At 35.9% G+C, this 18,780-nt stretch overlaps 1 protein-coding gene across 1 annotated transcript in view; it reads right to left on the bottom strand.

Moving 5' to 3' along the window:
- Positions 1-6,381: 6,381 nt before the first annotated feature.
- The window catches only part of LOC149554664 (squalene synthase 1-like), a 171,697-nt gene continuing 159,298 nt past the window's right edge, over positions 6,382-18,780 (bottom strand). The window contains exons 11-14 of the mRNA XM_089828724.1: positions 8,730-8,818; positions 7,152-7,243; positions 6,993-7,038; positions 6,382-6,875 (exon numbers count right to left, since the gene is read on the bottom strand). Of these exons, the coding sequence (XP_089684850.1) occupies positions 6,819-6,875; positions 6,993-7,038; positions 7,152-7,243; positions 8,730-8,818 (284 nt within the window). The 3' untranslated portion in view covers positions 6,382-6,818. The remainder of the gene's footprint in view (positions 6,876-6,992; positions 7,039-7,151; positions 7,244-8,729; positions 8,819-18,780) is intronic.

Genomic DNA, 18,780 nt, shown 5'->3' on the forward strand with positions numbered 1-18,780 from the left:
GGGAGTCCATGAAGACGAAATATCTGGTCCATGAAGATTTGTGCAACAGAGGAGGCAGTATAGGGGTGGCTGAGGGCACAAAAATGACTATATTTCGAGAGACGATCAACCACAACCAAGATCACTGTCTTGCCACCGGATTTAGGAAGCCCTTCAATGAAATCCATAGAAATATCAGTCCAAATCCGTGTAGGGATGGGCAATGGTTCGAGCAAGCCAGGAAGGAGGGTCGTTTCACCCTTGTGGCGTTGGCAAGTATCACATTCAGCCACCATCTGTTGAATCGTCTGTTTCATCCCTTTCCAAAAGAAGTTTCTCCTTGCTCGCTCATAAGTTTTGAGGAAGCCTGAGTGCCCTGCTGAAGGAGAAGCATGGAGTTCATAAAAAATAGCCTGATGTAGAGCTGGGTTCTGAGGAAGCACTAGCCGACCCTTGTATCGAAGAGAAGCACCATCCCAAGAGTAATGTGGTATAGCAGAAGGATTATTGGCTAGCTGGTGAATGATTTGAGATAAAGAAGAGTCACTGTCATAGCCCTGCTGAACATACGCTAACCAATTGGGAATGGGCATAGAAATAGCGAAAAGGGAAGCTTGATTATCAAATGTGCGAGAAAGAGCATCTGCCACAATATTCTCCTTACCCTTCTTGTAGGTGATCTCATAATCATACCCCATGAGTTTGCTAACCCATTTCTGTTGTGTAGGAGAGGATACCCGTTGTTCCAGGAAGTATTTCAGACTTTGGTGATCAGTTCTGATGCAAAAATGACTCCCTAAGAGGTATGGCCGCCACTTCTGTACAGCATGCAAAATAGCCATCATTTCTTTTTCATAAGTAGAGAGGGCTAGATTCTTACCAGAGAGGGCTTTGCTAGTGAACGCAATAGGATGGTCATCTTGCAAGAGAACAGCACCCAATCCATTGCCGCAAGCATCACTCTCAATAGTGAAGGGTTTGGAAAAATCTGGCATCGCGAGAACAGGTGTACTGCACATAGCCTGTTTCAGTTGTTCAAATGCAGTCTCAGCAACAGGGGTCCAGGAGAAGGCATCCTTTTTTAACAGAGCTGTCAATGGTGCTGCAATTTTCCCGTAATCTTTGACAAACTTGCGGTAGTAGCCAGTCAACCCCAAAAAACCTCGAAGGCTCTTGAGAGTTTTAGGATGCGGCCAAGTTTTCATGGCATCTATTTTTGTAGGATCCACCCGCACTCCATGGTGTGCAACAATATGCCCGAGATACTCCACTTCCTCCTGGCCAAACACACATTTAGATAGTTTTGCACAGAGTTGATGATCAGAGAGAAGTTGCAAGACAAGTTCCAGATGATGGAAATGCTCAGCCCAAGTTTTGCTATATATGAGGATATCATCAAAGAAGACCAGAATGAATTTCCGGAGGTATGGTCGAAATATGTTATTCATCACTGCCTGAAATGTTGAAGGAGCATTCGTGAGGCCAAAGGGCATGACTAAAAATTCATAGTGACCATCATGTGTGCGGAAGGCAGTTTTAGGTATATCCTCCTGATTAACCCGAATTTGATGATACCCAGAACGAAGATCTAACTTGGAGAAAAAATGAGCCCCATGAAGTTCATCAAGAAGTTCATCAACAACTGGAATGGGAAACTTGTCCTTTATAGTGAGATGATTAAGTGCTCGAAAATCAATGCAGAGTCGCCATGACCCATCTTTTTTGCGAACAAGCAGAACTGGAGAAGAAAAGGAACTGGTACTAGGGCGAATAATACCTTGCTTCAGTAAGTCACGGACAAGTATCTCGATTTCGGTCTTCTGATGAAATGGGTAGCGGTAGGGCCTGATGTTGGGCGGAACACTGCCAGGAAGGAGCTGAATACGGTGGTCCTCTGGACGAGAAGGAGGTAATCCCACAGGTTCAGCAAATACACCAGAATACTTGTCCAAAATGTGTTGGAGATCGGCAGGAGTGCTAGAGACTGCTGATGGCTGCATCTGAATGGAATGGAGCTGAGCGATGACACCATGTGAATTCTTCTTAAGAAGTTTTTCCATACGGTGTGAACTGATGATGCTGAGAGACCCTGGTTGTAAGCCTTTCAAAGTGTGTTGGTGCCCCTCGGCTGAAAACTGCATCCAAAGTTCAGCAAAATCCCAGAGAATAGGGCCAAGAGTGCGTAACCATTGGGCACCCAAAACCACATCACAGCCACCTAAGGGTAAGGCAAACATGTCAGAGCGCATGTTATAATCTCCAATAGAGAGACGCACATTGCGACATTTCCCTTTACAAGGTAAAGTGCCCCCATTGGCAATCATGACTTCAAAGCTAGAGCAGGGATGGATAAAGCAATCAGCCTGTTTGGCTATTCGTGGATCAATGAAGTTATGAGTGCTACCAGAATCAATGAGTATAGTAAGAGGGATCTTCTTGAAGAAACCCTGGACCCGCATGGTTTGTGGAGTAGTGACTCCTGCCAAAGCATGGACAGATATCTCTGGTGGAGCTTCTGGTGAAGGAGGTTCAGGCTGGTGAGGCTCAACCTCATCATCCACTGTTTCCTGAGCATCTACATATTCTTCCAGTTCCGGTGGAGAATCCACATCCAAGAGATAGAGCTTTTGCTGAACACATCTATGGCCCCGAGACCATTTCTCATCACAATTATAACAAAGCCCTTTGTCTCGCCTGACTCGCATCTCTGTTTCAGACAAGTGCTTGATCGGAGTAGTTCTGGGAGCTGGTATGACTGGAGGGTTGTGAGAACCTGTATTTCTGAATGGAACAAAATTAGATCTGGAGCGTTGTAGAGCACTAATCTTGTCTTCCGCTAACTTAGCCAACCCAAGGGCTTCCATCATTGTAGTAGGTCGAAACATTTTGACTTCTAAGCGAAGTGCATCCTTCAGACCACTGACAAAACAACTACGGAAGAATTCATCAGACAAGCCCTCTGTGTAATTAGCTAATTTTTCAAACTCTGTCTGGTATTCTCTTACAGTGCCTGTTTGACGCAGTTTAGTGAGTGCTCCTGTGAAATCATCAAAGGAACTAGGGCCAAAGCGCTCCAAAATGAGGGTGCACAATTCTCTCCACGTTGGACCTACATTAGCCTTGATGTACCAACGGAACCATTGAAGAGCTTCATGTTCCAAATGAAAAGATGCAAGGGGGACTTTGTGGTTATCCAAAGTATTATGCAAGATGAAATACTGCTCTGCCCTATAGATCCATCCAGTCGGATCAGAACCATCGAAGCGTGGAAAATCAAGCTTTGGTCCACGGAAATTGCCAGAAGAGGACCCAGTATCTCCTGAATGGTTTCGGCTCATGGCTGACTGCTGAAAGTTAAGACCCAGAATTTTGTCATCCAGATCTTGAAGTTTGGTTTTGAGGGATGCAATTTCCTCTTCCATGATTTTTGCTCCTGTACGCGTAACAACCATAAAGCAAGGTTTTTTTTTTTTTTTTTCTTTTTTTCTTTTTTTTTTTTTTTTTTTTAAATTTTTTGGAATGGGTAGAAGATGAGAAACAAAAACTTTTTAAGTTACGGCAAACTTGGATTTGGGTAAAACTCATATAGGAAATGGGTGTTCGACGGGTGGTGGGAGACTATCTGGGGACAAGGGAAAAAGAAAAATGAGGGTTTCAAGGGTAGGGAGGCGAAATGAGGCGAACAGTCCAAGAGGGATAAGGGAGCAAAATGAGGAATTGAATCTTGTGGCTCAGTTTGGTGGCGATTGGATGAAGTGAAAAAGATAGGGCAAACCCTAAAATTAGATAAATGAGGGATTTAGGGCTTTGATATGTAAAATTTGGGGTTGGGTCGCCAAGGAAGGAAGTATGCGAAATGATATTGCAGACGTTCTGCGGAAGTATGAGCAGAAACAGAAAGCAAACAAGGAAGCTACGACTAAAAAACAGAAAAAAAAAAAAAAATTTATTTATTTTTTTTGAACAGTCGACTTAGAAAAATTCACTCACAGACAGAACAACTGAAAAGAGTTATTGCAATAACAAGAGATATTAGAAGTGAGAGGAACCTGAAGGCCACGACAGAAAAAAAAAAAAATTTGATGTAATTTCCACCCAGCGAGCCCAAGAGAGTGCTCTGATACCAGATGTGAAGAACCTCCTTATAGCAATATCGTGAGAATGCTCGAAATAACAGAATACAAAATGATAGCAGAACTCAGAATGAATCTACTGATCGCAGGCCACTTCGAGGGGGTAACCTCCTTTGAGCAAGCTCAATACAATAAATTCGTCCGTGCCCATCAAGGGCCTCAACCTATTCTTATATACTGAGTACGATCTAGAAAAGTAATACTACCTATGCATGTGGGATAATAAAATATACTCACGGGACGACTTACAAAGCATATGCGTCCAACAACACTACTCTAACAAAATAAACAGAAGGAACACACAGGTTCCTAACAAAATCCATAAGAAAATTGCAAATGGTTGCCCCAATTTTGTGAAGCCAAAATTGAGTACAACATGCCCTCAATTCAACCATGCTCAACATAGTCCATCACCCCTCTAGATATTTGCAACTATCGAAATACACATAAGTGTTCTTATTATATAAGATCCTAGTGGCTTGCCACAATTGAACTATATTTTTTGTAGATATCCAACATACAACATAGAAATGAAAGTCACTATTCAAGCACATAACAGAGGTCGACATATCACATTTTGTGGTGGATGGCTAATTTCAATTTTGGGATGTATAGATAAAACTAATATGAAGGCTTCAATTTAATGGTGTATTTTACAAGTAAAATACAATAGTATAAGAGTATGATGTAAAAGGTCATCATTTATGTAAAAATTCAAGGGCAATTAAATATGAAAAACAATTCTTGATATAGGACTTGCATGCCAAACTTAAGTTTTCCTTAAGAGTCGCCTACAATACCCAAATAAAAAATGAGATAATCAGAAAACTATTTAAACATGAATAGGAAGGGAACATGTCCTTCAAGGACTTGGAACAACCAAAATGTCACCTAGATCAATGTAATATATTCCTTAAAACACTAGTAATTGTATCAATAATATACGTCGAATGAGTAAACAAGTAACATATGCTCAAATATAAGAATAATCAATGCTAAGATATTGAAGCATTTGAACATTTGGTTTCTTCTGCCATAGAAATGAAATCTATCTAAAGAAAGGGCCTGCAAATTGGAGCACTCATATTTGAAATGTTTTAAATAAGATTATTCAAGCTTACGAATATTAAATATTATCATTTATTGATTAGTTTTACCCCTTCTCTTAGTCAAACAACCAATAAAACTATACTAATGTGGCAGAATTACTTCATCCTACATGTTTGATCAATCCAAGATTTTATAGGGGAAGTTCAGAATCTGATTTTCCTCAACAAGCATTAATGAACAGCTTGGCATAACACAAATAATTAGATGGCTTATATAGTTAAGATTATCCTTCATTAATCAAGGAACACGTGATAGATTAGAAAATACAAAGATTGAAGTGTTTTTTAATAGGAAAAGCAAATGATGATTTTCTTTGAGAATCTTTATTCAAAATTCTACATGTCAATGGGTCTTTGGTCTTTCGGTGAAGTTGAATGGTTCTTAATAAGCCCACCAAGGATTTAATAATGCTGACTGCAAGGCTCCAACATCATAAGGGATGTGGTCAGGATCATGCATTGGACAGAATGGATACCCCATAATCCTTGACTCTTAGCTGAAGAGATTACAGCCTAAAGTTTGTGTCCTTGCTGCTAACTAAAAAAGGTCCACGTCCTGCTGACTGCAAGGCTCCAACATCATGAGGGATGTGATCAGGATCATGCCTCAGACAATGGATACCCCTTAATCCTTGACTCTTAGCTGAAGAGATTACAGCCTAAAGTTTGTGTCATTGTTGCTAACTAAAAAAGGTCCACGTGCTCCATAAAAAAAAATGCTATATGCATCATGTCTGATGTTCAATAAATCAATATTAAGAACACCAATAAACTTCGTAATTAAGGAAAATATTTCCGTGCTTGTAATTTACTATGCCTATAGAATTTTGCGCAGTATATAATATTTTCTCAAAGTTAAACAATGAAGTCTCAAAAACATTTTAAGTCAACATTCATGCAAATACCACATCTAAAAAAGTATTTTAAAGAAACTCTGCATATTCATACATCATATAAACTTCCAAACAGAAATATGTATGTATTCAACAATTACATTAATATAGGCGTGTGCACATGTTACAATTTGAAAGTTTTAAATAATCTGCATCTCATAGTTTAAAGAATATTAGCTTGGTGGGATTGAACATCTAGCCTATGTATAAAACTAGCATTCATACAAGAAAATGAATTTCGGTAAATCTCACTCACTTCAGGCCACATGTGCAAGACTACCTTATAATGAACATTGCAAAATATATAAGTACACAGTCTGAACAAATTCAGATAGACAGCTCGTAGGCTGACAAAAAATAATTGCCCATTTGCATTCTAGGGCGAAGAGTAGATAAGTGGTCCAGCACATGCTGAACAGATAATGGATGTTTAGCAGGCCTAAAGGGTGAAACAACCATATGAGCACAGAGGGAATTCTCGTATCTGTCACTACTTGCTCATTCTGGTAAAACCCCTTACACATTCTCGCGATCAGCCAGCTGGACTGATGCTGGTGAAAACTAAACACTAGTGGAACAAAACATTAGCCCTCCTATCAACCCCATAAAGGATAAAATGGAAGAGGAGGGAAAAACCCATAAAGGAAGCCAAAAATGAAAGTAAAGTTACAAATTGATTACAAGAAATCTTCTTCACACCATATTTACAGTTTGAATGTGAGAATAGCAAGCAAAATGGCCAATAGAAGTACACAAATTGCCTGCGTCCACAAGCAAAAACTACATTGGTAACATCCTCCATTATTATTTAAAGCAGAAAGCTAACCGTAAAACTAGATCATCAAAAATTAAAACAATGAAAGAAACTAAATCTTTACCAGAAATGCTTCATGTCCTTTTTTACTATCAATAGTTAAAATACTCCTGCCAAAAATCTCAAGTGTTACCATCAGTCTGAATCTAATGGCATACTGATAATTTGATAAATATAAAAATCCAAGCGATTAAAATCAAGTCCAAGCAGATGATTTGAGCACCTTTTAGACAGCAAGCCAGAGGCAATGCAAGTCCTTTGTATGTCATCAACATATTTTAATGTCAACTCAGCATTGGGATCATCTTTTGGAACCTGGAGAAAACAACAAAAAGCTTTGTTCAAAAGAATACCAAGACCTTGAAAAATACTTAAAAAGGTATATAATTCTGTTGAATTTGATGAGTGATTATGCCTGAGAAGAATTTCCTTAGGAAGGACTTAAATATAACCACAATAAACTACTGCTTGCCGCCATCCACAATATCTCCTAACCATAATTTTCTTTAGCAAGAAAAGTACACTCCAAAAATTTTGATTGCTCACTTCCTTTAAGATTATAAAATATAAATAAAAACCAAATACAAAAGCAGTCACTTATCAGATTTTTTATCTAAGAACGAATGAAATTACCATGATAGTTACTTCATTCAAGGTTATTCCTCTTAGGCATTTTTACAGCTTTATTGTTCATTTCCATTTAAGCATGAAACTTTATATATGCTTCTGTAACATTCACACAAGTTTTGTCCACTCAGTAAAGGAAGCTTAAGCATGCATTCAACAGTGTACCACTTATGCTCCTACTCTGGGAAGCGTAGCACACACTGTATGAATAATAGTCAAGAAATTAAGATTTAAAATTATGCTACTAAAAAATGCAGGGGGCAAACTGGGACTTAAAAATATCGTTAAGTGCATAGTTGCATAAATTTCCAAACCTAGTCAGCTTCTCTCTGAATCCTTAAATAGAAAAGACCAAAATAAAAATTTAGGTAGAATAAATAGTTGTGTAATTTTCCAAGCTTTGATATAACTTTAAGCCCTCTTTTAGTTTCGCTATAATCTTCTCTGTATTTCTAAGTCAAGCCTTAGTCTCATTTTCATTATCTGTATTACTCAATGAAAATACTTTGTATGCTGCTTGAAGATAAATTTCCCATTTCTCCATCATATTGGTAACAGTTGGCTACTCGTGGTGGAACAAAACACATTTCTCTCTCAGAATAACAATAGTTCATTTCTACATTCTCTTCCATTTGCCCATGCAATTAAGACTATTTTTTTGTAATATTCTACATTTTCTACTTGGTGTGTCCAATAAGAAAATGCAACATCAAACAAGAATCTGTGGCATTGCAGAATATGAGAACTGACTTTTAATCTTTGGTACAATATAATTCATTTTCTCTTTTGATGTGAACATGAAAATGCAATTACCAATGACAAAATGCTTTCTTATATCTGTAGAAATTAAGTAGGATGAAAACAAAGTAAAATTGCAAGATCTATGTATTTGTAGATTGTTAATGAAGTGCAAAACATGTTGCAGACTTCTATTAACCAGAAATGATTATAAATACTACAGAATGCCACACAGAATAAAGCCTCCATCCAGCTATAAATATTTTATATAGTACTGCATTCAACACTTTCTCACTTTATTGGCACTTCATGATCAGTTAAGGCTTAACATGATATGTGGATGTAAAATTTTCTACAATAAACCAGTTGAGTGGGAATTTTGTGTTTCATGGTGAGCAGCAGCATTTTAACTTTTAGGCAAAAAATTATAACATACCTTGGATGCCAATTTTCCAGAGAAGTCAAAGAAAGCCTCATACACATCAGCCATACTCTTGGTCCTGTCCATTATTTTGGCTGTCAAACCTGCAAAACGAGAATCATTATGATCACTGCCACTACTTTGTCAATATTGAGAATGAACAAGTATGGAATTTCAAATCTGCTCTTGTGCAAATCATAAAAACTTATGTAAGAATAATTTCTCTGTTTATTAATTTATGGTTGGCTAAGAAACCTCAGCAACAACTTTACATGTGGAGAAAAATCTTCAAAAAGAAAGGAGGACATCCTAGCAGGTACATTAAGGATTATCTGATGGAGAGAAAACCCCAATTAATACATAAACTCCTATTTATATGTTAAATAGATTAAAAAAATATCCAAGGCCAACCACATATTGTGCCAAAATCTAAGTTCTTTCCCATTACTCACACCTTTTGAACTAACAATTAATCAAGATGATCACAAAGAAGTTGAAAAAAAATCAACCTTGCACATCGATATCCAGATATAGAAAAATTCCATCTGTAATTGTCTCCTTTAAAAGCTTTGTTACAAGTCACAAAATTGTTCACATTATTGCTGTCACATAATTTATTTGCTCACATCTCCCAACTGAGGTAGTAACACAAACTAAGATTCCACCATCTCAACTTGAATAAAAAATGCGTAAAATTTATTTTGTCTATTGAAGGGATCTCAGCATCAAGCTTCTTACAGTGGAGACAAAACTATCTTGGCTATTAAGGACCATGATTTGTGATCTTCAGGAAGTGCACACATCTCAAGATGTTGCACACAAGACTTTTAACCAGACTTTTTCCTCCAACAATGATCCTGAAGGTTACAATCATTGATGACTGCCCTGATCCATAGGCCGATCTTCCAAGGATCGAGTAAGTTTGACAGTTTTCTACCTAAAATTAGACCTAAAAGATTATGGATACATTCAATATGCAAATCAGTTGAAAAATCGGAAATCACATCAATCATTTGATGGAAAATTCATGTCTAGTACCATTTCTAAAGTGATCCTACTGCTCACATATTTCAAACAAGCAACTTGACAAGACAGTATACTAGGAACAAAATGAAGAAATTCAATATTCAACATCAATGTTTTACTACAATTGTCAAATCATCATTCACAAATTAATATATTTGTTTTAAACTTTAAGGTTTGGAATCTAACTATCAGAAACTCATCAACCTTTGATTCTGCCATGTCAAGAACCTCAGTTACTCCGGTTCTCTGTTTTGCCTTCCGAACTAGGCTAGGGTTCAAATTGGTACTTGGTTTGGGTACAGGTTGAACACTGGTTCAACAAAGGTTCTCTTATTTGCATACCAGTTTGAATTGGTCCCAAACCCAATCCAACCCGGGTGAACTTGCATGCCACGGGTCAAACCACCTGCGAACTGCATCGAATGGGGCCCTATGGATGGTGGAAAAGTAGTTTTTTTTGACATATTTTATAATATTTTAAGTTCCTTAACCCTAAAAAGTGAATGTAAAAGGCTTATATTGGCTTTTAACACTCATTTGTGTGTGCAAGTAGGTTATTTTGCATTGAGCAAGAGCAAATAGGTGGCTGAACAACAGTTTGTTTGTACAAGGAGGAGTTGGAAGATTGGTTTGTGAGCTATCTTGAAGTGTTTGTAACTTTGTGCCTCATTCCTACACAGTACACCTTTTCAAGCTTACAATGGCAGCAAGAGGTAAGTCATATTCCAATTTTTATTTTGTTTTGTTTATGTTTCTTTTTTTTTTCATTGCCAAGAAGATCTAGCCATTGTTTTCTCTAACATTTCCTTGTCAATGTGTACAATTTCTTGCCATAGGAAAAGGTGTTGAAGATTGTAGCTATGATAGAGATCTTTATCTCTAGGCATTAATACCATTATAGTCACCTTCAGCTGAAAAGGACATTTACGATAAATTCTAATATTAAATATAAAAACGTGTCATACATGCGTTGACACATGAAAATACGAAGAGTTGCATTTGAAAATAAATAGTCGTGTTTTGGGAATTTGAAGAAACCATTTGGTTGTAAGGTGAAGTATCTCTATTTGTTATACATATCGCACCTAGCGGAAGGCATTGTACACTTGAATATTTTATTATCAATAAAGGAGATCTTTTGTTGGTGTGATTGAGTTTTTCCCTTCATTTTAGAGGGGTTTTCCCAGGATATATTCTGGTTTATTTTGTATATGTTTTATGGTTTCCTTATTGTTGTGTATCGTTGATTTTTGGGCTAATTCCAACATGGTATCAAATCCAGGTTGAAAATCGGCAATAGTGAAGTCTCTTTGGCATATCTTGAGAACCATGTCTCTATGGAAAAATGTTGATGTTTATATTAAGTTGTGTGACAGTTTTTCATTTTTTAATAATATCTGGATGTATATAGACATTGGTTCATGCAGTCAGTTATCTTTTCATCTCTTCATTTACTCACATTGGAATTTATTTTACTGGATTGGGCATTGTACTTGTATCACACAAACATCAAAGTTCAAGGATTGGATTATCTTTTCATCTCTTCATTTACTCACATTGGATAATATTGAAAGCCCAATATTCAATTTCTTTTTCGCTATGCAAGTTCAAGAATCATTTGTCCGCTAAAGACGTTGAGCCCATGGAAAATACGAACTTGGAGGGTGCCCTTCTAGATGTTTCGTGGCTATTAGTTACTGGAAACTATTGAGAAATATTCGTCATTTTCTCTCAGCACCTCTATAAGTTTTTTTATCAGCTTCAACTTTGGTTATGTTTTCCACTTTCTCTGTGACGTGTTTAGTATCAAGGCTTATGTATTATGAATCGCTCGTAATTGCCTTCAATTTCTTGTAATGTTAGAGATCGCTTTGTTTTCATTCTTCTTTTTTTATTCAAATCATCATGCATGCAAAAGTAATATTTTTGTTCATCTTTGTCAATTTACTATGTCCAAGATAATTTTTTCACAAAAGTTTTCTTTCATATGTTACCGTCATTCTCAGCCTTCTTGGAATCATCATATGTGCCAACTGGATGTATATGTTGGGATAAGGTGACTCAGCCTTACCATGATTTATTGTTTTATTTGTGCTTTCTTAGGAAGTTGCTAAATGAAGCTTGATTCTTCCACAAGAAAAGACTTGGAGTAGAAATACATAAAGCTTATGTTTTTTGGTGATTTATTCTCTTGTGCTTTGTTTTTTATGCAAGAGTTGTGCAAAAGGAAGTTTCTAAAATAATTTGTAGATGTGTTGAATGTAGATGCTTTAGAAACAGTTTCCTCTTGTACAAAAACTCTATAAGTACAAGGCATTGTTGTAGAGAATTAAGGTAGAGATGAGAAGTTATTTGCACAGGGTTATGCTGCCGGATTTTCTCTAGAATGGAGCAAGATGTAAATCTCCATGTGCAGACTGAAAATGTATTGTAACTTATTGTTGAATATTACATTAGCTTGATGGTTGGGAGGGTGGGGTTTTTACCTAGAAAGGTTTTCCCCATGTATATTTGTGTTCTCTATACTATCTCATTCTTCTAGTTTCATGATTGTAGAATAATAATCTGTACGTAATAATGCTGCTGAAATTTATTTAGATCAGTAATTGCAATCACTTTCCTTTAAGGTATAATTCTGGGAAATCAACTATGTCTATTTCCACTTTTATGGCATAATAGTATGCACTTGTATTTGCTTATTCGAAGCTATTCAAGGAACTATTGGATACAGGATGTGCATACTGATCTTAGATGACTTTCTAGGGTGCTCTCATTTCCCTTCAGTATATGGTGCCATCCTCATTAGACTTCCTGTCATTTCGTATTGTAGCTTATTTTTCTTTATTGTTGTGGTGATATTAATTATTGCCACCATGTGTCTCCTTCTGTAATATCCCCCTAATAATGGAATTTAATCATAATAACCAAAATATAAATCTATAAACACATGAAATCAAAAGAGACAATATTGATGACAAATTGATTAATTAAGAGACCGCGATAATTATAAGATAATTATGTATTAATAATACTTGATATTATTTAAATAAATTTGAAATATGATTATACATATATATACACATTAATATTTCAAGAATCGTATAAACCTAAACATATATATATATATATATATATATATATATATATATATATATATATAAGTCCAAGGGGTTTAGCTTAGTTGGTTGAAGCAATGAGATCTCATTGTGGAGACATTGGTTCAAATCCCAAGAGGGACATCTTCGTGAAATTCTAAGTTGTGACCCTTGGTCTTCCAAATGTTGTTTCTAGTGTGGTTGCTCGAAAGGAGCTTGAATAAGTTTGTAATTCTCATGTTGTTTCTTGAATGAGCACAAGATTTGTAAATGATTTCAATATAAAGTATATGTATTAATAACAAATTGAATTATATTAAAATCAAATTGAATTATATTAAAATAAAAATACAAACTTGGTTTATTAGTCACTAAAGGTTGTGACCACTGAATCCATAGAGTCAACAATATATAACAAAAAGAGAAACCTGGGGGAAAGAGGAGAATATACAATGGAATGCAATTTACAATCAGATCAAAAGTTGAGATGAATGCATTGAACAAAGGTTCATATCAAGTGCCATCCATATAATACATTAATTAATACATACAGAGGCATGTATATTCTAACAAACCAAGAGCAAATCTTGTGCAGATTAAGATATTGATTCAGATATATACAATCATATATACAAGCAGATGAGATTAATATATTCCAGATTGACGTATATATAAAGCGACTATATATTTAATATTTAATTAGGTGTGATCATATACATACAACAATCAATACCATATTCAGATCAAATATTGCATTAAGGAGATGAAGTTAGATAAATACAGTCTTAGTCAATATATACCATATTATTATTGGAGCTGCAATCGGGCTTTGTGAATGGTCTTCTACTTTGGCCATATTGTAATCAATCACTGTAATATAGATATTGTTGTTGATTGGGAGGTCTTCACAGGGTATATACTATGTGTAAATTACTTCTCCATTTTTTTTAGTATTTTGATCGCAAAATTACATCTTGAAGAGACACATCCTTTCAAACCAAAGAAATAGATATAAAAGGCAGATCCACGAAGAAGATGATGGAAGAGGATATTATAATTGGGTATGGATTCATCGAAGAAAGAGAAATCGACAAACATTCTAACCAGCCAATAGTAAGTCATGGACAAATAACAAACAAGTAAAACATCAAACCTAGGCTGAGACAAGAAGAAATCATCGAAGGTGGCAGATTGATAATGCAAGATAGAAACATTAATAACCACCATATATTATACAAGAAGGTGAATGTAGAAGGAAGGTTACGTGGAAAAAATCTGAACAAGAAACAATATAATTAAAACTAAGCCAATCAACAAAAGCACCATCGAGCATATATAAATATTTCTGTGAAGAGGATAGGACTTAATAATAGGGAACCATCAAGAGGATAATAATATTAACAAATCGGAGAGCTTGGGATGACAGATCAACCGGTGAAGACAGTGGATAGTTTGTGGCAAGGAGGCGAATAAATAAGGCAATGACTAGACTCCAAATAAAGACATTACAGATGTCACAGGTAGATATCATCATCCTCTCTCCTGCATGTGTGGAGTAATAGACATCAAAGTAAGTGAGCAGTTTTAGTGCATGCTTATTAAGATGGGACTAAACCAAATCAGTATAGTGGAGGTAAGCTATAATAACCAATATATGGATACAGTTAAATTCATAAGCTCCTAACAGTGAACAATGAATAAGCGGAGAGGCACATCATAAACATCTCGAGATAATCAGATAGATGATAACAGTAGATTAAAAACAAATTATCTTAGAAGAGCATATAATTGTACTAAGAGGTATGTGGATTTAATAATGGATAAATTATCCAACCTTAATAATGCATAAAGGGAAAGCATAATTAGTTCCCTTTGGAGACCAAGTAAAATGCTTGGTAGAGGTCATCCATTTTGGATGTCGAGTTTCTCTTAGAGGAGCTCAGAGATTAGAGGACATTCTGGAATGAATGTCAAGTTTTTCAGAAAGAAGCCTAGAGGGAGATTTATAGAGAATCTCTTAGAGACAATATATATATTGTAGTAGTCAATCATATGACAAGAGGAAGAACAAGAAATGAGATTTGTTTGATTTCACAATTTCAACCTAAGAATACTAACGAAGCATGCGAAGATGAATCATGGATTAATGTTATGAAGGAAGAGATTGAATAGGTTGAAAAGAACAAGATGTGGGAATAAGTCCCCGGGCCTAAAGAGAAGAATGTTATTGAAATAAAACGATAAGAAACAAAGCGAATGTGCAAGGAGAAGTGGTAAGAAACAAAACAAGACTGGTATGTAAAGGTTATTCACAAGAAGAAGGAATTGATTTTGAAGAAACATTTGCCCCTACAGAAAGCTTAGAAGTAGTTACATTGTTTTTGACATATGCATTGAACAAAAATTTATAAATGTATTAGATGGATGTCAAATCAGCTTTCTTGAATGGAGAATTAGAAGAAGAGGTATACATTGAGTAAGCTGATGGATTTACATTGACAGAACAAGAAGATATGGTATGTAAGTTGAAGAAAGCCCTTTATGGATTGCAGCAAGCACCTAGAGCTTTCTATGCCAGGTTAGACAATGCTAAACTTGGGATTCAAAAAGGGAAATGTAGACAACAATCAATACATAACAGTTAATTTAGATAGACTACTGATTATTGAGGTGTTTGTGGATGACATCATTTTTGGAGGAAATAATGAGGCAAGTAATAAATTTTTTGATGAAATAAAAGGAGAGTTTGAGATGTCTATGATAGGTCAAATGAAGTACTTTTTGGGTGCAATAACCCCAACTGGTTATAACTTCTTCAAACACCAAAGTTCCTTATACTTTAGTTGTTTGACATTGCGTCAAACACTTTGCAAGCAAGCTCTGATACCACTATAATGACTCTGCTCAAATTTGATCCCAAAATGCTGATAAAGGTTCAAGAAAACACTTTGCATACAAGGGTCATATGACTGATATAAAATTTCAGTTTGCTTTTATGGCTCTTTCCTTCACTTAGCATCAATAAGAATGCTTGCAAGTAGATTCTGAGTTGACTAAACAATGACCTAACATGAATGTGCAACTAATTTTAGCAATATACAATGCATATATATGATCTAAACATGAGAAATGAACACTGACAACCAACTGACATTTTTACAAATAGATGGTATGCAAACTAACTAGCTGATAAATAATGATATTGAATTGCTCAAATGACACCAGCAACTATTATCTCCTTAATTGCAATGAAATTTCTAATACCATGCTCATGAAATATGGCCAAGACTTTTGACATTTACATGGATTACAAAAATGATAATGTTGGTATAATGCACACCTACAGCTGAAACTTATAACACCTAAAATGCAATGCTAACAAAGGAACCTGGTTGTAGATGGCTGTAATAATTTTCTCCAATGCTGCCTTTTCTACTTTGCATTTTCCAATCTGCTTTTTTCACTTGCTTTTTTCGGATATGCTTTTTCGCTTTGCTTTTTCGAACTATTTTTTCGGACTGCTTTTTCGGATCTGCTTTTTCGGACTATTTTTTTCGGACTTCTTTTTCGGAGCTTCTTTTTCGGACTACTTCCAAAAACTCAAACCCTCAGGTAGTCTGAGTATACAAATTAAGCTCAACTTGAAATGGCTGAATACCACTTCCAAAGTGCAACCCTTCAAAAGGTCTTTCACTTCCTCAGTTATGCAATCTCTTGAGAGGTATCGTTCTCAAGGATTATGCTGAATATTTGCAGACTATCAAGCTCCACAAATGCTCATAAAAGATGTAGTTGAGTTACCAAATCCTGTTTGTCCAAATGAGAGGCCAAGCCCTCCATTTATTTACTTTTCTAAGAAGTTACTAAAAACTTCTAGAAACATCATTTTCTAAGAAGTTACTAAGAACTTCTAGAAACATCCATTATAAAATCCATTATAATGCACTTTTTTTTAGTAATAAATAACTTTGTAAAATAAAAGTGCAAATCAACTTAGAATTATAACATGTAGGCCCAATATAAGAAGTAATGATAAAATATAAATAATATCTCCAAGAGCATAACAAACCATCCAATCACCAAATAAACGCCAAAATGACTCTCTCATCACAAACACCCGTCTACGAGAGTCTGTGATAGACTGATCTGGCACGCAAAATGATGTCAGCCAAAACGGGGACATTACAGTCCGCCCTTCCTGAAATTGCTTGTCACTAAGTAATGGCCGAACAACAAACTAGTCAATCCTCCTGGATCCCAAATGAAGTAGTATGTGACATCCTTGTGGACATTAAACCAACTGCAAATCAACATCATCAAGATCAACCACATGTCTTGTAACATAGCACCCAAAACTTGTGCGGGTGATGTAGAAGTCAGAATGACACCAAAAGGCAACTCCGTAGAATATCTAAGAAATCTCTTCTTCCCTGTATCCACCCACATAATATATATTGGACTGGAATCATGGTCATCACTAACATGCATTGAAAAAGATGTAGCTACAAGCAAACCATATGCGCTCATGCTAATTGTATCAACAATAGGTGTAGCTATATCAAAATATATGAACATAGGAACAACACTAACAGCTGCAATAGAAAACTTAACTGAATCTGGAGTTGATGAAATCTCATAATCAACATGTGTGCCATCATTAGAACACATCAACCACTACATGCATACTACTAAACTCCTAATTGGATGGTTCAACTGACATAGAAGTGGCTGCTGATATGACAGTATCCTCGCATTCTCCTAATCCCACTATTGCTGCATCATCAGCTTCATATGTGGACACCTGACTCTGCACATATGACTCAATGCCAGATTGTGAATCAATGACTGACTCTACTGAAACACCAACATCATAGCTGGGTGGCTCTATACGTGTCGATCCCACTTGAGGAATCAACTACCTCCTGCATTGGAGCAACATACAAATCATCAATATTGATGCCCATCTGTCTAGCCATAAGCTGCAACATCATATCCATTCGTCTATTCTGCTCATGTTGCATCATATCCATTCGCCTATTTTGCTCCTCTAATGTATCCAGTAACCTGAACATTATATTTTCCTGATCTGGACTGATATACATTTTGTCAAACATTTTTTTCTCTATCTGGCCATTCCAAATTCTCAATAAGACCTCCACAGGATCGCAGGACTGATAGCTCTGATACCACTGTAATAACCCCAACAGGTTATAACTTCTTCAAACACCAAAGTTCTTTATACTTTAGTTGTCTAATATTGCGTTAAACACTTTGCAAGCAAGCTCTGATACCATTGTAATAACCCTGCTCAATCTGATCCCAAAATGCTAATAAAGGTTCAAGAAAAGACTTTGCATACAAGGGTCATATGACTGATATAAAATTTCAGTTTTCTTTTATGGCTCTTTCCTTCACTTAGCATCAATAAGAATTCTTGCAAGCAGACTCTGAATTGACTAAACAATGACCTAACATGAATGTGCAACTAATTTTAGCAATATACAATGCATACATATGATCTAAACATGAGAAATGAACACCTACAGCCCACTAGCATTTTTAAAACAGTTAGTATGCAAACTAACTAGCTGATAAATAATGATATTGAATTGCTCAAATGACACCAGCAACTATTATCTCCTTAATTGCAATGAAATTTCTAATACCATGTTCATGAAATATGGCCAAGACTTTTGGCATTTACATGAATTACAAAAATGATAATGTTGGTATAATGCACACCTACAGCTGAAACTTATAACACCTAAAATGCAATGCTAACAAAGGAACCTGGTTGTATATGGTTGTAATAATTTTCTCCAATGCTGCCTTTTCTGCTTTGCTTTTTCCGATCTGCTTTTTTTCACTTGCTTTTTTCGAATCTACTTTTTCGCTTTGCTTTTTCAAACTGTTTTTTCGGATGATCTTTTTTGGACTGCTTTTTC

Source organism: Cupressus sempervirens, chromosome 5 (assembly GCF_028749045.1).
Source record: "Cupressus sempervirens isolate cs-2001-9-10 chromosome 5, ASM2874904v1, whole genome shotgun sequence".
NCBI classification, from domain to species: domain Eukaryota; kingdom Viridiplantae; phylum Streptophyta; class Pinopsida; order Cupressales; family Cupressaceae; genus Cupressus; species Cupressus sempervirens.